This window comes from Procambarus clarkii, chromosome 6 (assembly GCF_040958095.1).
Source record: "Procambarus clarkii isolate CNS0578487 chromosome 6, FALCON_Pclarkii_2.0, whole genome shotgun sequence".
Taxonomy (NCBI): domain Eukaryota; kingdom Metazoa; phylum Arthropoda; class Malacostraca; order Decapoda; family Cambaridae; genus Procambarus; species Procambarus clarkii.
The window spans coordinates 24,021,879-24,044,621 of NC_091155.1; the positions used below are offsets into that span (position 1 = coordinate 24,021,879).

The 22,743-nt window shown below is 43.9% G+C and overlaps 1 protein-coding gene across 1 annotated transcript in view; it reads left to right on the forward strand.

Moving 5' to 3' along the window:
* Positions 1 to 22,743, forward strand: part of LOC123753878 (uncharacterized) — a 111,754-nt gene that overhangs the window by 67,905 nt on the left and 21,106 nt on the right. Inside the window, exons 4-7 of the mRNA XM_069306826.1 lie at positions 3,504 to 3,647; positions 9,663 to 9,849; positions 12,399 to 12,490; positions 16,236 to 16,365. Coding sequence (XP_069162927.1) covers positions 3,504 to 3,647; positions 9,663 to 9,849; positions 12,399 to 12,490; positions 16,236 to 16,365 — 553 coding nt within the window. The remainder of the gene's footprint in view (positions 1 to 3,503; positions 3,648 to 9,662; positions 9,850 to 12,398; positions 12,491 to 16,235; positions 16,366 to 22,743) is intronic.

Sequence of the window (22,743 nt, forward strand, 5' to 3'; positions counted from 1 at the left end):
AGATGGGCGACGCATCCGACTGGAACCCGTAATTAAATACCGGCATTCAGCGGAGTTATTAGCATTTCCTTCACAAGCTGGTGCCGCCGGCCCCACCAGGCGAGGGTGAGGGACCAGCTGCAGGCTCCGAGATGATGAATAACGAAGCTTCCTTACGTGCCACAGCTGAGAGCTGGCCTTCAGTCTTTGTTGTGGTTATTGTGTTATTTGTGCAATGAATGATTAGTAGTGCGCACCAGAGTGGATGACAGATGCGTCTGGAATGACCAATGTGCGTCTGGGAGCAGTTAGCGTAGGTTCGAACCCTCATCGAGGTTCATGTGGATTTGTTTTTTTATATATATCACGTTAATGTGATTTTTCAGTGTATGACAGAGTGAATGTTAGGTGAATAACCGGTTCTGGATGACGGCGATTATCTACTTGTGAATTACGAAAGACGTCAAACACGTGTTCAGGCTTCCTTGCACAATTTTAAGGTTTCCATATTTTAGACTCATTAATAACAGTTTCGTGCAACTCTCCTACAGGTTGTGTACGTGTGTGTCTTCTTGTTCTCTCGTGTGGCTCGAATCTGGAAACCTTTCTTACCATTATTTTCATACGCATCCATGGCACTTAGTTATCAAGTCTTCCGATGTGTTTCTTTTTCAATAAGTGGTAAACTCTAATTTTGATTTAACCTCTCTACGTAGCGCGCATTTCTACGTCCACCACTTAATTGGAAGCGTTGCCAAAACGTTACTTAATGAGAACAAAGTAAGCTACATAATACTTCTTGTCGCATACCAGGTTGCTCCTATATATATTTATGTCACGTAAATACAGAGACCTTGATCACCACTACAATTTTGTCCCCATTGCCACAGACACACTTGGTGCCTGGGGTAAAAGTACTGCTAGTTTTTTGAAGGAGTTGAGCTCCAAGCTAATTGAAACAATTAGAGACCCTAAAGCCGCTAGTTTTCTCTTTCAGTGCCCTTAGTGTGGCGATCCAGAGGGGAAATGCTCACTGCATCCATGGCTCCTGCCCGCCATCTGAGGAACTTGTGAAAAGTAGCCTTGTACCCTGCATGTAACCAATGTTGTAACCCTTTTTGTGTAATGATATTTTAAAATAAAGTTAGATATATATATACACATACAAAAAGAATAGGGGTGGTAGGAGAAGAAAATATCAAATTGTTCAGTGAGGATCCACACGGTCTTCTCTGAGAACTCTTTATTTTCTTCTCCTAGGCTATGGGTCCCTACACTTGCACCAGAGGTTGTACCCCCTTTAATATATATTATATATATATATACACCCAAGCACATTCATACATGTCCAACCTACGCTTGAAACAATCCAGAGATCCCACGTCTCTTATGCTCCCCAGGTAACAACAGGTGAGAGCAAAACTGTAGCGGAGCATATTCAAAGTAACAATTGACGCACGCAAGCTTCCTCCTCATATTTCCAACGCCATGATTGAATGTCAACCTGTATTTAACCTGCCTGCGAAGGGGCAGGATTCAACTTCACTTGTTTACAAGTCCTATCAGATTCTTTTTTTTCCCGTGTGGCTATGTTATCTTGTCCTCCCTCATCCCGTAAATCTCTCTCCCCTGGCTCCACTACATCACACACACACACACACACACGCACACACACACACACACACACACACACACACACACACACACACACACACACACACACACACACACGCACACACACACTGTGATGTGGAGGCAGACGCTATACACAGTTTCAAATGTAGATTTAATAGAGCAAAATAGGCTCCAGAATTTGTACACCATATGATTGACAGTTGAGAGGCGGGAACAAAGAGCCAATGCTCAACCCCCGCAAGCACAACTAGGTGAGTACACACACACACACACACACACACACACACACACACACACACACACACAACATATGTAGATATGACAGTAGTTGTAGTTGTAGACAGTAGTTGTAGATATGACAGAGCCCGATAGGCTCAGGAATCTGTACACCTGTTGATTGACGGTTGAGAGGCGGGACCAAAGAGCCAGAGCTCAACCCCCGCAAACACAACTAGGTGAGTACAACTAGGTGAGTACACACACACACACACACACACACACCAGTTGATTGACGGTTGAGAGGCGGGACCAAAGAGCCAGAGCTCAACCCCCGCAAGCACAATTAGGTGAGTACACACAAGAGGAGGAAGATGTCGGTAAATGAACAAGTGAAAGGCTTCACAGGAGAGGAGGCCACCATACAGAGAATATGATTGTGGGCGACAAGATTAATTAAAGCTTCCAGGAAGATATTAAGACCGGAGAGCGGCTCGTAGATCAACGACTTCAAATGGAACAGGCACTACCAAAGGGTAGACATATCGAAATAGGAGTGACATCGGAGGAAATAGGGAAATCCGAGACATTGAATGTGGTGACAGCCACAGGCCCCGAACAAAATCTCACCAAGGATCATAAAAGTGGCACTGCAGCATTGGGCCTACTAACACTTGCCACAGTCTTCAACTCCTCACTAAAAACGGACGAACTACCTGAAATTTGGAAAGTGGTAAATTTGGTATATATATAAGAACGGAGGAAGACAGGCGCCACCCCAGCACATCTCCTGTGTCAGGTGAGTACGACAGGCTCACCGTAGCCTGTGTTGCTTAAAACTTTTTTATTCCAAGTAGCAGAATCTAAACCCACAAAGCAACTACAGGCCGGTATTATTAACAAGTCTTCCCTGCAAGATATTTGAAGACTAATTTAAAGAAAGCTCGTAGAATACTTAGAACAAGAATTTTGTAATTTTTGTTTCCAAGAATCAGCGTGAATTCATCAAGGGACAATATGAGTTCAATGACAAGATGACAACTATAAAACATGGGTGTGTGTTGGACAGATAACAGATTCCTGAATTGCAAGAAGGCTTTAGACATCGCTCCTCACAAGAGTCTCCTTTGTAAACTAGAACAGCAGGCTGGTGTATAGGAAAAAGTGGATGTAGGGGGTACCTTTCAGGAAGAGAGCAAAGAGTCAGAGCAAGAGTACTCAGAATGGAGAGAGGTGATGGCTGGAGTACCTCGAGGGCCGGTACTATGGCCCATCCTGTTCCTAATATACGTAAACCATTTAACAGACGAAGTAAGCTCGTTCTAATCGATAATTCCTAACAGTGGGAAGCCAGTGAAACGATTCCAGTGGTACGACTTAAGGGAGCAGCAGCTATGCTTCCAAAGATATATCTTGACACAGAAGAGTTAATGTTGGTGTCTGATGTCTGTTCCACTGCCCGCGTTCGTTATCCTTACGAGTAGCAAGTATTGTATTAACAAAAATATGATTGTTGATATTAATGATACCAAAAATATTCAATATTCAATAGGATTTACAATTGGCCACAATCGACTTGAGAATGGTCCAGGACGGACCGAAACGTCGTCGTCCCTTCACTTTCTAGTGTGTGGTTTGATCAACAAATACAATAGGATTAATTTTGTTCACAGGTGGACAGGCGATTTGATGCGTATAAGGACAACGGACGGACGGATGGACGGAAGATCCAACGAGTGGACGGTCGGACGAACGGACGGATAGAGGAGCCCACATCATTCCAGGAGAGATTACAACCAACTCAGGATTACCTGGAGGTAATTTCTGTAATTTGTGAGGAGCTTAACTTATATATAATTGCCTGCCTTGTTACAGTCAATCATTACACAAGGTTACAACAGAGCAGACGCCACCTGCACGTTGAGCGCTCTGCTCTGAGCGCTGAGCAGTAGGGCGATGTTGTAATATGATAAATCTAATGTATTGCCTGCCTCGTGCTGAGCGTAATACGTCGTCACCACACTAGCCAGTCTACCACCCTCCCTCACTACCACACAACCACCTCTCACTACCACACCATCATACCATCACCAGCATACCATCCCCCTACATGATCAAGTACCCCATACCTTAACTCCTGCACATGTTAAATATTACCATCTAGGGTTTCACCGACAGTTTCGTAATTGGTAACTGCATGCTGGTCGCGTCCCCACCAGTTCCCCACCAGGTAATTTTCCAGTACACAGCTCTCCCCTCCTGGGCGACCCCACCCGAGTAATCGCCCACCTCATCGCCCCCTCTATAAAACGTTGTCAGGGATTACCACTGATCTTACGGGCTCACCATAGCCCGTGCTACATGGACATTTCGTTTTGAGTAGCTAAATCTTTAACAACAACAACATACCACTGTTATAAGTTACAGCCCCGTTTCCTGTGCCAGGTAAGTCCACTACGGGTTCACCGTAGCCCGTGCTACTTGGAACGTTTTGTTCCCAGTAGCTGAATCTAAAGCAACATACCGGTGTTAACCCGGTAACGGGTTATTCATGCCCGTGCCACTTCTTAGATGTCTTAATCTTCATCAATAAATCACCGGTGTTAAAAAGTTTGGTAGACGATCCGACTACAGAGAATTTTCATGAAAATTTTTCATTTTAATATTTGTGATTACAATGACGCGTTTACTAAGGACTATAACATTATAGGAATATCACAATGATCCCTTACGTTGTGTAATATCTACTCATTATATTCGAATACCAAGTAACTTACAGATGTTAAGTAAGGGAATATTCATGCAGAATATTAAGTATTCAGTGGGAAATGGCATAAAACTGAGGTTCAAGTTCGCCTCAGCCAACTTTGCAGGGTGACTTGTCTCGGGTATGGGACGGTCGGAGTCGTTCCTCTAATAATAATAATAATTTGATGTTCATCGTACCACAGTGGTGAGTATTTCCTACTGTGTTGGTAGGAAAAAAACGAGGAACTTAAAATGTGAAATAAAGGCCGGAAGAGCTGTGTGAGGGACGCTTCGACGAGGCCAGAAGCCTGGGCTTTGGATACTTTACTAGGTACTACGTTATTAGTAATACTAGGATACCTTACTACGTACTAGGTTACTAGTAATACTAGGATACCTTACTAGGTACTAAGTTACTAGTAATACTAGCATACATTACTGCTTCAACAAGTACTGAAACACTCGTTAAACACAAACTATCCAAATCAAGTTAAACTTGACTCACTTTATTTTGTTTAATCTCATGTGTTTGGAAGGGGGAGGGGGTGGGTGAGAGAGGGTGAAGGGGGCATAGGGGGGGTTGTGGGGTTTAGGAGAGTCATGAGGCAGACAAAGGAAGGGTGAATGAGGTGAGGGGGTGAGGAGGGTGAATGAGCTAGGGTGAGGGGAGGATAAAATGACGTCGAGTTAAGGAGGGTGACGAGGTTGGGGAAAAGGGTGGAATAGAACGAGATATTAGTGCGGAAAATATGAATTTTAAGTCGAGTTACATAAAAGACTAAAGGGGGGAAGGCAACTTTTCAGTATACCTACTGGCTCGCATGGAGGCATATCTACTGCCTCGCCCATATCACGAACGTTTAAACGAAGAAGTATTTCTATGGACAGAAAACACTGAAAGGAACAACGTCAGACATAAACGAAAAAGCGTAAACTATCAAGACAATCTCCGCCCGTCGTCAGTGGCTTGCGTATCACCCTTAAAAAAAAGGAAGGTTTTCAAGAATTTGGACATTCCCTGACAGACTGTATTTGGCCATTCACCGACTGATGGCTAAGGATATTTATACACGGTTGCACGAACACGGCCGTTCACGGGAGACATCTCCCGTCACGCAGGGTGCAGTCGCACCTCCACAGATCTCCAGTATCAGCTCTTGATACTGGTAATGGCTCAAAAGAGCCACCACTTACGGGCTATTCATGCCCGTGCCACCTCTTGGGTGGCTTCATCTTCATCTTCAACACGGCCGTTGTTGTTATTCAGTAATCGACGCCTCACTATAACAACGGATTGAATGCACTGTAGAGGACGTACGAACACGGGCCGCGGAGACAGTTTTTCCCGGAAACAATGCAAGTTAAATGCTGAATAATCAAGTCTTCTTGAATGAGAACGTGAAGGAAAACATGGATGAAAACATAAGAAAGAACATGAGAACATGATTCACGAGTTGTGAACAGGCCAGCAAGATCACCTTATAGATGCATCACTCCTGTGACACTTTGAGAAAATATTTGCTTTGTTATGTAAACAACTTTATGTAAACAAATTCAAATATTTACAACATTTTGTAGGCTAAGAAACTTGCAGTCACTTTCCCGTTCAATAATTTCAAGTATTCAAAATAATGTTCATGTTCACTTGTGAAAAAGTTGGATATATTCCATATTTGTGAATCGTTTTGAAGAAATATTTCGTTTTACTTCCGAATTAAGTAAATAAACTTCCTTTGTTGCTAACAAGAAGAAAAATAAGGAGAAAAACTGTCACCAAATAATGTTGCAAAATGAAAATTCTGAACGTTGCTTTGTTTAAAGAAAGAGAGAAAAAAATAAGCCAGAGGCGCTAGAGGTAAATCCCCTCACAACAGAACGTCAACACTTCGCTATACTTCCCCTCATACAGTCACAGCTTGGGGCTACACTCCCCCTCATACAGTCACAGCTTGGGGCTACACTCCCCCTCATACAGTCACAGCTTGGGGCTACACTCTCCCTCATACAGTCACAGCTTGGGGCTACACTCCCCCTCATACGGTCACAGCTTGGGGCTATACTCCCCTTCATACAGTCACAGCTTGGGGCTACACTCCCCCTCATACAGTCACAGCTTGGGGCTACACTCCCCCTCATACAGTCACAGCTTGGGGCTACACTCCCCTCCCCCCTCATACAGTCACAGCTCCTGGCTACACTCCCCCTCATACAGTCACAACTGGCTACACTCCCCCTCATACAGTCACAGCTTGGGGCTACACTCCCCCCCCCTCATACAGTCACAGCTCCTGGCTACACTCCCCCTCATACAGTCACAACTGGCTACACTCCCCCCTCATACAGTCATAACTCGAGGATACACACTCACACGTCTCATATAGCCGGCTATAACTCAATGCTCCATTAACCCAGTCTCTCCTCTCGGCAAGGAGAAAGCTTTTTCTTATTTCTTTACCCAGACTATGCCCCATTTCGGTCATTGTCTTCGGTAATGGAGGCTGGGATGAGAGACCTGTCGTGGCAGCCGGCTCCTCCTGGGGCTACTCCAGCCGGCTCTTCCTGGGGCGTCGTCTCCGACGAGGTTTTCTTTCATTTTCATCTTTATTTGTAATTTCTAATTTCTAGTTGTTTCTTAAAGTTATAGCTTGCCTTAGCCAGCACCAGAAAACAGACACACACACACACATATGGTAGAGATATGATAGAGCCCAGTAGGCTCAGAAATCTATACACCAATTGATTGACAGTTGAGAGGCGGGACCAAAAAGCCAACGCTCAACCCCCGCAAGCACAACTAGGTGAGTAAACACACACACACACACACACAACACACACACACACACACACAACGCACACATACACAGAACACACACACACACAGAACACACACAGAACACACACACACACAGAACACACACACCACACACACAGAACACACACACACACACCACACACACGCTCAACACTGTGACTAAATACATTTAACCTATCCTCTCTTCCTCCCTCACAATCACTTTTGACCATCCCCACGTCTCTAGTCAACTTATCTTGACTACCCACTCAATGACACTCCATTCTTACCAACACCATTCAAAGCCTTTCATACCCTATCAATCGGAGCCTACGGTTCATATTTCCTTATCTCCTAATAAAGAATACTGGTTTATTGGTAAAAGTTTTGGTTTATGCATAGATTGGCCTAGACAATTTAGGCAAGGTGTTGCTGGTAGTGAAGGAAGCACGTCCCGAGTCATGGCTTCAAATCGAGTCAAATTGAAACAAATTAATATACAAATTATTGCCCAATGTGACAGTCTACATTTTGTACATAAAAATGGAGAACCCATTGGCCGATTATTTCGATGAATGGCTTTGGGAAGTGATCTGAACCATTTTAACTTCAATAAATTGACTATATTGTTGGAGACAAACAATTGGCTCCCACACATGTACTCCCTCCCTCTCTCTCTCTCTCTCTCTCTCTCTCTCTCCACACATCAGTTAATTCCTTTCCCACGCATTCTTCCCTAAAACAAACTTTTTTCCTCTGCATATTCATGCTCCACATATGTGGGTAAGTGGATGGTTACCTTACCTTGAGGTTACCTTGAGGTGCTTCCGGGGCTTAGCGTCCCCGCGGCCCGGTCGTCGACCAGGCCTCCTGGTTGCCGGACTGATCAACATGGTAGCTATTTGTCTCTCCTTTCCTCACCCCTATTCACCCCCCCCCATATACATCAACAACCTCCACACGTGAACCCAGCCATCCTTCAACACATCCTTCCCTACAATTCACACCACTTTCTTCCAATACACTCCAGCTCACACAACAAGCCCCCTCTCCACGTTCATAGCCACCTTCCCATACCCCACACACCTTGACTTCAGTACCTTGACACACACACACACACACATCCCCACCCCAACACCCACTGTATCTCCCCCGCCACATACACCCTCACCAACACAACCCTACCATTACTCAACACCCTCTCAACCCCTTAGGCTCCAAGCCCACACAAACCCTCGCGCCAGAGCAGCGAGGGTGCGTCTCCCCCCCCCCCCCCCCACACACAGCTCAGCTTGTAAACAATTCAAAACAAACAAAATGCGAACAAAGATTACGAAAAATATGAAAAGGTAAAATGTATGTTGCAAGACTTACACTCGAGAGGAAGTAAAACTGCCTAGACTTACAAAGGCTTAGTAAGCAGTCACCCGTAACTGCATTACTGCGACCAGGTGCAACTAACTATAACAGGTGAAACAACTAGACAACCAAATGGTTGCTTAGTTAGCATGCGGTCATCCGTTACCCTTAACCAACACGAAGTACACGAAAGGGATGTTTCAGATTTTACGAAAGTAGTTACTTGTTATTTGCCTTGCTCGTAAACAATGACACAATCTGTGGATGAACGCACTGCTTCTACTTCATCGATAAACAAGAAATTTGTAAGCAACTGAATAACTGTAATCGTAAAAAAGTGAATAAAATGCTTCTGGCATCTTGGTTTAAAGTTTTGCCTCCAAGAAAGATTAATTTGTTAGGCACCTCCTACATCCTCTGTGATGTGATAGTGTTAACAAATATCTTGTCATCTGTTCTTGCAATAAAATAAAACAATAATGAACACACATTCTATTTCATTTTAATAAAAAGTCCAAACATTTAGAACATATGTTAAGAACTTAAGAAGTTAAGTGTTTTCAAGACATTCTTTCTCCCTCATATTGCAAACCACCGTCGTATCAGTCCCACAGATACTCCGCTCTATAACTAGCTCTGTCAACAAATTTGATGAACCAAAATCTCTGATCTCCCTGTCCCACCAGGTAGGTGAGACATGGAAATCACGACCTATATCTGGCCTGATCTCCTCAAGATCTTGTGCCTGTTGCTCTATAGTCATTTGACGTCGTTGATAGCTGTTGTGAGCAGTTGGTATTCCTGCCCAGCTCAACTGCACACCTTAGCAGTCTAAGTTTAAAGGAATCTGTGAAACACACACACACACACACACTGAGGCAGAGCCGTGTTCACTGCATGTCCATGTTAACTGAGTGTTCTTGTGTACTTGTAGATCAACGGATGTGGCCGGGTGCCAGAGTGTGGGCCGGGAGTGGCACTGGTGCCAGGCGGGTGTGGGTGCTGCTGGCAGTGTGCGAGACAGGCCGGGGAGCCGTGTGACAGTGCCGCTATTTGCGACGCCTCCAGGAGGCTCGCCTGTGTTTACAGCACCACACAAATCACTGTCGGCACCTGCCAAGGTGAGTACGGCTGGCGTTCTCAACACTACCTTACTGCAACCTGCTAAGATGAGTACTGCTATGGTCAAGGTCCAGTGAGGACCTGCATCACCTGACTGGAACCTGCTGAGTACTGCTGTGGTGAAGGTCCAGTAAGATCCTGCACCACCTGACTGCAACCTGCTAAGATTAGTCCTGTCGTGTAACCTTACTGACAACTTTTCAACACGAGTTCTGTTTTTTAATGTCCAGGATGATCTCGCTGACCATACTAATCTTTGTGATGTTTTGTGATGTTTTGTGATGTGGTCAATTGATAAAAATGGTTGTTGATTTTTATGTTGATGCTGACGCTTCTTACCTCATTAGTCCATATGTCACAGCAATTGTGTAACAGCTGGTAGGTTAATCCTTGTTAATCAATTTGATTTCTTGGTAATCACCGTCCTCCCCCCCCCCATGCTCTTTCCTGGTTTGAATGGTATTTATTATGTAGTTTCTATCCTGTGTTGCTTCATTTATTAAACCGTCCCGTTTGTATGTGCATTGTTCAGAGGCCAAGTATTTATTCAAACCTGTTTCAATATTAGATGCTACATCAATAGTTTTTTTTTACGGTGTATTTCTATTTATATATTAATACTGCATAGACAGGTATTTTGGGGTGAACTGCTTGATCACAAAAATACAAATACATGAAATATAAATGATAGACTCCCGCCAAACACACACCGAAACTACGACGTTGGTACAACGTTCGAACAAGTTTTAACACCTAACCAGTTATAACAACCAATATAGCAAGTTGTAACAACGTTCTAATACGTCATAAACACGTTAAGCCGAGATGTAACAACTTTATTACAAGTTGTAACAAGCGGAAAATAGAGACAGTTTCGGTTTGTGTTTCCAGGGCTGCACATTCAAATGACTGCACAGATGCATTACAAAATGCTTTTTAATGTGTGTCAACGGTAACTTTTGGGAACTATAAGAAAAATGCCATTTTCTAAAACTCAAAAGACGCGTTGCCCGCCCGGCATAAGCCATTAAGGCTCCCGTCCGGTAATTGATTGTCGGCTGCTCATAGTGTGGTTAGGTCAAAGGTCAGCTGGGCGCGTCCCCACAACTAATGATTTTCAAGGCCAGATGTTATTTGAGGTTAGTGGAGGATGTGGCGGGGTATGAGGGACAGGGGGGGGGGGTATGGGGACAGGGGGGTATGAGGGACAGGGGGGGGGGTATGGGGGACAGGGGGGGGGGTTATGAGGGACAGGGGGAGGGTATGGGGGACAGGGAGGGGGTATGGGGGACAGGAGGGGCATGGGGGACAGGGGGGGGTACGGGGACAGGGGGAGGGTATGGGGGACAGGGGGAGGGTATGGGGGACAGGGGGGGGGGTATGGGGGACAGGGGGGGTATGGGGGACAGGGGGAGGGTATGGGGGACAGGGGGAGGGTATGGGGGACAGGGAGGGGGTATGGGGGACAGGAGGGGCATGGGGGACAGGGGGGGGGTACGGGGACAGGGGGAGGGTATGGGGGACAGGGGGGGTGGTATGGGGGACAGAGGGAGGGTATGGGGGACAGGGGGGGTATGGGGGACAGGGGGGTATGGGGGACAGGGAGGGGAGGGGGAGGGGGTTAAAGGAAAGGTCAATGTCACCACATAAAAGTAGCACTCTGAGAAGTTCTTGAGGTTAGTTGTCGTTGCTGTTTTGTGAAGTAATAAAGATGCTTCTCTCCTTGGTAGAGAAAAAGAGTGTGACAGCGTTTTCCTTTTATAGTTCCAGAGAGCTCTAACTCTGGGATTTTCATGTGGCAACTCTTTTTTTCTTCTGTGGCCAGGCAACGTATTTCTTCTTCTTAGTTATATGGCAACGCCCATCTTCCAGAGCCGTGCCTTTGCAGCTCCTTTTTTATTACATGGCCGTTCATTTTTCTTGGTCATAATGTAGCGTTTCCTTATTCTTCGAGCCATATCGGTACCTTCTTCCTAGAGGCATGTTTTGGCAACTCTCCTGAGTACAAGATGTGGCAACTTTCTTCTTCCTTGTGATATGGATGAGGCAACACACACTTTTCCTGAAACGTGGATGTGGCAACTCTCTTCTTTCCTGACATATGGATGTGGCAACTTTCCCTAAGACATGGATGTGGCAACTTTCACCTTCCTTAAGACACGCATGTGACAGCTCTGTTCTTCCCTTGCTCCCATCCTTCATCACCTTCCCCTTCCCATCAGTCACCCTTCCTCCTTTCCTATCTCTTAAGCCCCTTCCACAGATCTCAATCCCCTTTCCCTTACATTGGGTTATGACTTCACCTTGTGTTACGACTTCACAATTAAGATGATGCCATTTAAGTGACGAAAATGAGCCATAGTTTTAACTGGAAATACTCCATTATAAACAGTCAATTGATGGTGATTCAGTGTTACAAGTCTGTGATATCTATGTTCTTATGGTACGCTGGACGTACCTTCGTCTGGCGTAGTGTTAATTAATTTATTTAGGAAAAGCCTAGTGGGATATATAGGGTCCTGAAAGATCTGTGTTTGTTGGTCTTCAGAAGTGCACCCTGTCCGCTGTACCGTCAACAATCACACCTATGACGATGGGGAGGCTTTCACTCTGGACTGTCGCACCCAGTGTACCTGTCAGGTGAGTCCCTCTCTCACACACCCAGTGTACCTGTCAGGTGAGTCCCTCTCTCACACACCCAGTGTACCTGTCAGGTGAGTCCCTCTCTCACACACCCAGTGTACCTGTCAGGTGAGTCCCTCTCTCATACCCAGTGTACCTGTCAGGTGAGTTCCTCTCTCACACCCAGTGTACCTGTCCGGAGAGTCTCACAGGTGACTCCTCACAAATTGCACATTTAATTTTTTCTAACGACGCAAAACTCCTAATACTCGTTTCATGTCATAAAAATTTATATTTATTCTTCGCCAGTATAAATATTGATGAAATGTTGCAGAATGTTGTTAAAGTCATCATACGATATAAAAAAAAAGAGTCCCTGGTGCCGTACTGTGTGTGAGAACCATCTGAGAACTGGTTGTGTGTGTAATTACCTAAGTGTAGTTACAGGATGAGAGCTACGCTCGTGGTGTCCCGTCTTCCCAACACTGTCATATAACGCTTTGAAACTACTGACGGTCTTGGCCTCCACCACCTTCTCACCTAACTTGTTCCAACCGTCTACCACTCTGTTTGCGAAAGTGAATTTTCTTATATTTCTTCGGTGTGTGTGTGTGTGTGTGTGTGTGTGTGTGTGTGTGTGTGTGTGTGTGTGTGTGTGTGTGTGTGTGTGTGTGTGTCACACCATGTAAGCAAACATCGTGCATGTCGGGGGAAAACATTTTCTTGCGAGTTTTAACTAACCAAACTCATCCCAACTTCCAGACCCGGAGATTGCCAGGAAGTAAAAATTTAGCGTTCTTTGGCTTGGTGGCCACGTTACACCCACCGAATACGGATGTGCTTGGAACTCATCCAGTGGTTGTTCACTAGTGAACAGCCACTCGCATTATTTACTACACGCCACTTGATTATTTACCTAATCATTCTAATAACCTAAAAAAAAAATCGACGAGTTGGTAAATTCTTTTGTGAACTAGCCACCTATGCTAGTTGGTGGCTAGTTTCTCCGATCTTACCATACGAGATGCTGAGAGAACTAACCTGCTAGATGCTGAGAGAGGCGGGACCAAAGAGCCGAAGCTCAACCCCAGCATGCCCAGCTAGGCGAGTACACACGCACACACACACACACACATGCTTTTGGAACTGAAAAAAAAGATCTACTAGAGACCAGAGGTGTTAAATATGCCAAATCTAGAAAAATAGACTGAACAAATGTTCAAAAATAGCGACAGGAAAGAACACAATTGATAAAATGGAATTGTTGAAAATTGCAACTTCAAGCAAAGGTCATAGACTTATGCTAAGAAACCAGAAGTGGCGAAAAAAATTACAAATCTCTCTTTTTTCAGAGTGGCAGATGATTGGAGCAAGTGAGAGGGCGATGAATACCAGTCACTAGTTTCAAAGCGTCATATGACAAACATGTTCCTGTTGTATGTTAATAACCTGAGAGGAACCATAATCTCCTACATCCTACATTCCAATATTTGCGTGCAATACAAAACTGACAAAAAGGATTACAATTGAAGGCGACTGCAAGATACAGTCATGGAGTCATGCGGGAACACAGAGCACTTGGTCCAGAAACTATAGACATAAGCTGGACTAGACTGTGGCTGGACTAGACTGTGGCTGGACTAGACTGTGGCTGGACTAGACTGTGGCTGGACTAGACTGTGGCTGGACTAGACTGTGGCTGGACTAGACTGTGGCTGGACTAGACTGTGGCTGGACTAGACTGTGGCTGGACTAGACTGTGGTCGGACTAGACTGTGGCTGGACTAGACTGTGGCTGGACTAGACTGTGGCTGGACTAGACTGTGGCTGGACTAGACTGTGGCTGGACTAGACTGTGGCTGGACTAGACTGTGGTCGGACTAGACTGTGGCTGGACTAGACTGTGGTCGGACTAGACTGTGGCTGGACTAGACTGTGGCTGGACTAGACTGTGGGTGAACTAGACTGTGGTCGGACTAGACTGTGGCTGGACTAGACTGTGGCTGGACTAGACTGTGGCTGGACTAGACTGTGGCTGGACTAGACTGTGGTCGGACTAGACTGTGGCTGGACTAGACTGTGGCTGGACTAGACTGTGGCTGAACTAGACTGTGGTCGGACTAGACTGTGGCTGGACTAGACTGTGGCTGGACTAGACTGTGGTCGGACTAGACTGTGGCTGGACTAGACTGTGGTCGGACTAGACTGTGGCTGGACTAGACTGTGGCTGGACTAGACTGTGGGTGAACTAGACTGTGGTCGGACTAGACTGTGGCTGGACTAGACTGTGGTCGGACTAGACTGTGGCTGGACTAGACTGTGGTCGGACTAGACTGTGGCTGGACTAGACTGTGGCTGGACTAGACTGTGGCTGGACTAGACTGTGGTCGGACTAGACTGTGGTCGGACTAGACTGTGGCTGGACTAGACTGTGGTCGGACTAGACTGTGGCTGGACTAGACTGTGGCTGGACTAGACTGTGGGTGAACTAGACTGTGGTCGGACTAGACTGTGGCTGGACTAGACTGTGGTCGGACTAGACTGTGGCTTGACTAGACTGTGGTTGGACTAGACTGTGGCTGGACTAGACTGTGGTCGGACTAGACTGTGGCTGGACTAGACTGTGGTCGGACTAGACTGTGGCTGGACTAGACTGTGGCTGGACTAGACTGTGGCTGGACTAGACTGTGGTCGGACTAGACTGTGGTCGGACTAGACTGTGGCTGGACTAGACTGTGGCTGGACTAGACTGTGGCTGGACTAGACTGTGGTCGGACTAGACTGTGGTCGGACTAGACTGTGGCTGGACTAGACTGTGGCAAGGAAATCTGTACAGGCGTTCTTATAATAATAGTTTAATTTACTAAAAATATATCAGCCAACTTTATTCATATAGACAGCCAAAGAATTAGTCAGACTAACGAATTTTATTTTTCAGTATTATGCATCTTTTGTTTTAATCACGGAAACATTTCGCGACTAAACATGTGTTCTGAACATTAGCCACATGTGTTCTGAACATTAGCCACATGTGTTCTGAACGTATATATGGCAACTAAATTGTGTACTTGGAGGGTTAACAAATATATTTACTGCTTTCCAATTGGCATTGTTACGTTCAAATTGCGGCGCAACGTTTTCATCTGGAAAATGTTGCTGTTGCAGGTGTGTTTGACAGGTTATAACGTGACTGTTCTAACAACCTGACAGCGTCACAGCGTTTGGAACGCGAACGATTTTCAGCATCAGACATTGACACACTAGACATATGCCGCCCCCATGACGACACACAACTCAACTCCACTTCCATCAAAAGCAAGGCTCCTTTAATACCATAGAATTATATATATATATATATATATATATATATATATATATATATATATATATATATATATATATATATATATATATATATATTGTGGTTGCACTCTAGGGAACGTCAGCCGTTGTATAGGTGACATTAATGAACCAAACAGGTTTCCTATCCTCAATATTAAAACAAATATTAACTATATTTTGTTGATCACAATTGTCTATATATATATTTTTGTCTACAGTGTTCGGCAACAAATATTTCACACGCGCCATAGTCAACCACCTAATATCACCCTTTACCTAAAATCAATTTCTCTATGACTTCAAATACTGCAATGTGGCCAAATCATGTTACCCCCCGTGATCTAAAACATGTATAATTTCGAACGCAGCATTTCCTTATGCTTGTCCACTTCGTGACCCCTTCCGTGTCTGTGTCCGCCAGAACGGGACGTACGCGTGCGTGTCGCTGTGTCCCAGTGAAAGCATCCCGCCCAGCGCCCAGTGCCATAACCCACACCTGGTCACAGTGCCCGGCCAGTGTTGCAGGGAGTGGATGTGTGACACCGACCCAGGTCAGTGTCGGCATGCCTGGTCAGGTAGCAGGAGTGCCAGTAACACTCCTACAACTTAATACAGGGAGTGTTACTGGCACTTCACAAGGTAAGTGCCTAGACGTCAAGTAAGAGCCAGTAGTGTGTTAAGAAACTGTTTAAGTATTAATGTTTAAAATACATTGTTAATATTTCTCTCGTTTATTGCTAATTTTCAATAGGAGATTTGCATCCTGCAATGAGTTAGAAGTGATTTGAGTTAGGTTTCAACATTGTATGAGGGTTCAGTGAAGAATAATTAGTTAGTTTTTTTTAATAATTAGTTTCAAATGAATACATCTCATTATTTGCAGTCAAATGTTGAATATATATATTGAGGAAAGCCGGGCAAAGTCTCAATTTAACAAGAACTCTAATAGACAGTATACAATATTTTTTTTTTTAGTTTCTGAATATATGCTTTATTTTCATACTTAACGTCGAAGTTGCTATTTGGCAAAACAAATGGAAATGCACATTCAATATTTTGCTGCATATATAAATGAAAACATTTAACGTTTTAACATTAACGTTATCATTTAACGTTTTAACGTTTTAACATTAACGTTAACATTTAACATTTAACATTTTAAAAGTTTGCAAGACTCTCTGAACAAAGAGGGAAAAAAATATCTGATCACAATAAATGCATATTTTTTCATACATGTATAATGTTCACTTTTATTTAAATGACAGCAATCAGTAATTCGTTACTTCTATGGCGTCGATAACAGTAGCAGCTCCCTACAATCTCACGACGTAACAGTCCCTATGTTACTTGTCCCTTGTTACAACTTGTAATAAAGTTTGTTACATGTTATTATAACGGTTTTAAGACGTATTAGAAAGTTGTTACAACTTGCTATATTGGTTGTTACAATTGTTAGGTGTTAAACCTAGTTCGTACGTTGTAGCAACGTCGCAGTTTCGTCTGTTTGGTGGGGCTACAGCAGCCTTCTCGTCGTGAAAGACATTTCTGGGTACAGATTTTGTAGCCATTTCTCCTTGAAGACTTCCTGCAGCTTCTTCAGATTACAGTGCTGTCGTTAGTGTACTGGGGCCAGACTCACGAAGTAGTTACGCAAGTACTTACGAAAGTGTACATCTTTCCTCAATCTTTGACGGCTTTGGTTACATTTATTAAACAGTTTTCAAGCACGAGACTTCCCAATCAATTGTTGTTATTGTTGTAAACAGTTTTCTGGTGCTTCGCAGCTCATTAACTGTTTAATAATTGTAAAGAAAGCCGCCAAAGATTGAGAAACGATGTACAGGTTCGTAAGTGCGTGCGTAACTGCTTTGTGAATCTGACCCCTGGTTACTGAACTTCATACCACAAATGTTTTTAACGTCTGAAAATTGTGATGGCTAATCCAGAACGTTTGTTTTATGCTTCTTTAACAATTTGGCATAAATTTTGCGGTGGGATTTGTACGTTATACTGCTGAGGAATTATAATTTACGACTCTGAGCTGTTGTACGTTCAGGAGTTTGGGTAAAATATTTAAATCTATATAATAATCCATCTGTCCCTCGGATATAACAAAGATCATCAGGACCAGAGGCAAAGCAAACCCAGCATCATCCGTCACTGTGAGGATAAAATTCTTCTTGAGGTTAAGATTCTCCTGTTGAGGTTATCTTGAGATGATTTCGGGGCTTTTTAGTGTCCCCGCGGCCCGGTCCTCGACCAGGCCTCCACCCCCAGGAAGCAGCCCGTGACAGCTGACTAACACCCAGGTACCTATTTTACTGCTAGGTAACAGGGGCATTCAGGGTGAAAGAAACTTTGCCCATTTGTTTCTGCCTCGTGCGGGAATCGAACCCGCGCCACAGAATTACGAGTCCTGCGCGCTATCCACCAGGCTACGAGGCCCCAGTTCTAACTGTTCTGTTCTAACTTCTGTTCCCGTTTATGCATCCAAAAAAATATCACACAAGAGCGAGTCTAAAAAAACAAATCAGATTTTTTCTTTCATCTTACCACAAAATATCTCGATGACGATTGGGATTTTTTGTTGTTGTCAGATGAAATAAAACGGATTTCTTTGGACACCTAAACAAACAACATGTCTGGGGTTAAATGAACAAATCCACAAGGCCCGCGACGAGGATTCGAACCTGCGTCTGGGAGCATCCCAGACACTGCCTTAATCGACTGAGTGTCAGTGACACTGCTGAATAAGGCAGTGTCTGGGATGCTCCCGGACGCAGGTTCGAATCCTCGTCACGGCCCTTGTGGATTTGTTCATTTGATGCATCATGTTAGTGTGATCTCTGTGTGTGATGTCTGGGGTTGTTTAGATGACGCGCCACAGGAGGAGAATTATATCCTGCCGGTGGAGTGGAGAGACGCATCTCTGAAGTACGTAGGCAGATCATTTTTATTTGGGGGTTGCTTTGTGTCCTCTAATCCAGATTCCTTTCGTAAAATGATGGATTCCAAAATATGTGTGAATATTAACAAAAAAAACAACCCTGAACTAGGACGCTGTGTCATAAATGGGCTCAGGACGATAACCCAAAAACCACTTTCGAATTAATTGCCAAATTTAGCAAAAAATCAGCTCTCGTGATTGGTCATCACAATTTCCAGACGTCGAACTGAATATTTGTGTTAATGAACTACAGAAAATTCACAAGCGCAAGTCGACTAAGCTGAAGAAGTCGAAGAAGTTCTGCATGAAGGCATCATGATACAATTTTTCAAAAATGTGCTTAAAGTTATTATGAGGCTACAGGAAGCTCTTCACTGTTTACCAAATCAAAAAGAATATTGAGTTCTAGGGTTCGAATAACTTTATATATTATGTATTAAGAAAAAAAAAACAAAGTTTGCTTCATCTTTCAATCGTTCATAGTTTCAAAAATTAATCTATCAAGTTCAAAGTGTAAACATGCGTTGTTCTGGTTGAAACCTCATCCTCAAGGAAGGCATTGAGGGTGTTGTACACAGCTTTACATTGAACCACATAGACGTAATAAAAAAAAAATAAACCGTCAGGTTTTGATTCCTTTACTCATTTTAATCACCTTATTCTCGTTCACGAACTTCGTTCAGTGCCAGTAGCATCAAAGTTGTCGATGCGTTAACTAAGTTTCAGAGGGCGTAATCCGATACGAAACTGCGGCGCTCTTGCGTGGACTAAATGATCACCTCAAACTTGAACACAATTCTTGAGTGCTTGCTGGCGATCACAAAGTTTGAACACAACTTACGAAACAATTTCCGAAACTAAGAATCTGACGATGATACGAAATGCAAGAGAGAGATGCACACAGATGTATTCTGTGAATATTATATTTTATATAATATTCTTCATAAGTCCATGTTCTTGTTGGGTGTTATTATGACCCAACATGGCTTGTTCTATACACGATACACTCCGGATAATCCTATTAGTAGGATTTCCCTGATAACAGGCGATTTAATTTACTGCATGATGATCAGAAACAGAAACCTGTGCAGAACAGGTTTGAACTATTCAGGTGTAGAACACCTGAATAGAACTATTATATAGAGCACCTGAATAGTAGAACTATATAGTTCTATTATATAGAACTATGTAGAACACCTGAATAGAATTATTCAGGTGTAGAACAAAACAGAGGTGACAGTGATGTCTGAATGGATAGGCCTGATCAGGCCGTCTGAAGGGCATGCATGGCCGTGCCCCTCAGAACACTCCGAACTATCAACTTGTATTGGTTTGTACTCGGTAATGTTACCAGATCTGAGAAACGTTAAATAGCTAAAAAGCCGATTCTTTAACATCTGAACAAGAAGTGGAAATATTGGGATTGTAAGAATACATGGATATAAACACAAAAAATCTAATTTATTACTAGTTCGACGCCTTCGAGGTTTTGTTGAAACGAATTCAAAATAAAAATCTAGACCATTTATTTGCTTTATTGACAAGCTGTTGTTGTTGTTTTAGATTCAGCTACGCGGAACAAAACGTTCCAAGTAGCACGGGCTATGGTGAGCCCGCAGTGGACTTGTATTAACAAGCTATGCGCCCCAACAGGGCAGGTTTGACCGCTGGAATTATTTCAAACACTTGATATGACCCTCATATTGGCACAAGGATTATTATTTGCATCTTCGAAGTGCTTGATTGCAAACTTTCTTGTTTTTATCTTGGGGGATCGATCTGAGACCTCTGGAAAGCGCCTCTTTGGATTATATTAATGATTTATTTAGAGCTACACAAATTTATTCAAAAATATTTTGTTACACCCCCAAATGTAGGCTTGTGGCTCGTACATTGATGCTTAGACGATATCCTCTGAAATTCTACGTTAGCCGCTGCGTAAAAAGACCAAGGCTACATTTAAAGGCCAATCAATATCAACATTAGCTTCACACAGGGAAAGGCCAATCAACACCAACATTAGCTTCACACAGGGAACGGCCAATCAATACCAACATTAGCTTCACGCAGGGAACGGCCAATCAATACCAACATTAGCTTCACGCAGGGAACGGCCAATCAATACCAACATTAGCTTCACGCAGGGAACGGCCAATCAATACCAACATTAGCTACACGCAGGGAACGGCCAATCAATACCAACATTAGCTACACGCAGGGAACGGCCAATCAATACCAACATTAGCTACACGCAGGGAACGGCCAATCTTACCAACATTAGCTACACGCAGGGAACGGCCAATCAATACCAACATTAGCTTCACGCAGGGAACGGCCAATCAATACCAACATTAGCTACACGCAGGGAACGGCCAATCAATACCAACATTAGCTACACGCAGGAAACGGCCAATCAACATAAGCTACACCCAGAGAGTAGCTAATCAACATAAGCTACACCTTTTAACTTTCGTACTCTATGGAGTGATCTTTTAAGTGCAGTCGTTCCACAACCAAAAGGTCTCGGGTTCGATTCCCGGGCAAGGCGAGACGTTTGAATTCGGTTCCTTACACCTGAGGCTTCTGTTCACCTCGTAGTAAACAGGTACCCCAAGAGATATAACCGACTGTTGTGAGTTGCATCACGTAAAACGTCATTCGTTGGCCTAGGCAAACCTCGATAATCCTAACAGGCTCTTTTAACCTCGATAATTGGACGCCAATGACGGTCACTAGAAAATGGCTACTCAGCTATTAATATACCATGAAAGACATTGGGGGATCGAACCTATATGAGAAGAAATTTCGTTAAACTGAGAATGGTTGTCAGCCATCATGTCTGTCTTGCAGAAGAAAATATTTTACCTTACTGAGGAGTGCAAGAATTAATTATACATTTACATCGGTTTTGGATGACACCTAAAAATGTGTAGTGTGAAAAGTGTCTGATGAACAGTGTGGTCTTCTTGGCTTAAAGCTTCTAACTTTAGTTTATTGTGGCTCTTTATTCGATGCTGTTTACTAAATATTAATTTCTCCTGATTAACTTCTCGGTTAAAGAGAATTAACAATATCATATAAAATAAAATTACTTTAGTAAGAATACAAACGGAATTGTAATTACTATCTCTTGGTGGGTGTAATGAGGGACTCTAACTCGGGCCCATTTCCAAATTTATTCCGATGTAAATGAATGTGGAAGAAAATGTAGTAGATGCCAGAACTAAGAAACAGCAGCTTCCAGTGACAGCGAGATGAGGTGAGCATCACCCAGATTAAGGTTCACACGAGACATTTTTCAGCAGAAGAAAGAGATCTTGATCATCTTAAAGTGGAGGCGCTTCCAGGCATCTGCTCCACCCTCTGCAGCAGCCACAAGCTTTCCTGTCTTGTGGGTTCACTAGTGGAATTGATTCTATTTTACACTCGCTTCCGGACTGGAATAAACCAAAACTTTTCGCGAATTTACTCCCTCTTTCCTCCCCTCACCCTTTGCGTCCCGCGCCGTTTTCGTTTCTCTGCGCAGTGGCTGCGTCGTGCGATGAGGTACGTCACCAGAGATGGGCACATGCTGGGTTCCTGGAAGCCTTGTTGTATACTTGCTGTTCCAAAGGCTTTAGAGATGGGTGAGCCTTCACACACGTGGCCATTTATCTCACCACTAGTGGGAGACGGGAGGGCTGGGCTGCTGCACGAGGAGCGATGCATAATGTTGGAGGGATTTATTATTGTTCTGGTTGCTGAATTTTTTGCTGTTCTCGCGATTTTTAAACTTTTTCGTGTTTTTTAAGTACATTTCCGGAATTCGGGGAAAGTTGACGCGAGATAGACGCAATTGCTGTTTGTTACTGTTACTTCGACCAGGTTACTGGGTGTAATGGGTGGGTTTGACCACCATCGGCGCCTCGTTATGGCTTATAGCTAGCGAATAACCCGCGACACTCCCGGTGATGCTGGCGATCAACTCGCAGCATCTTTAGTC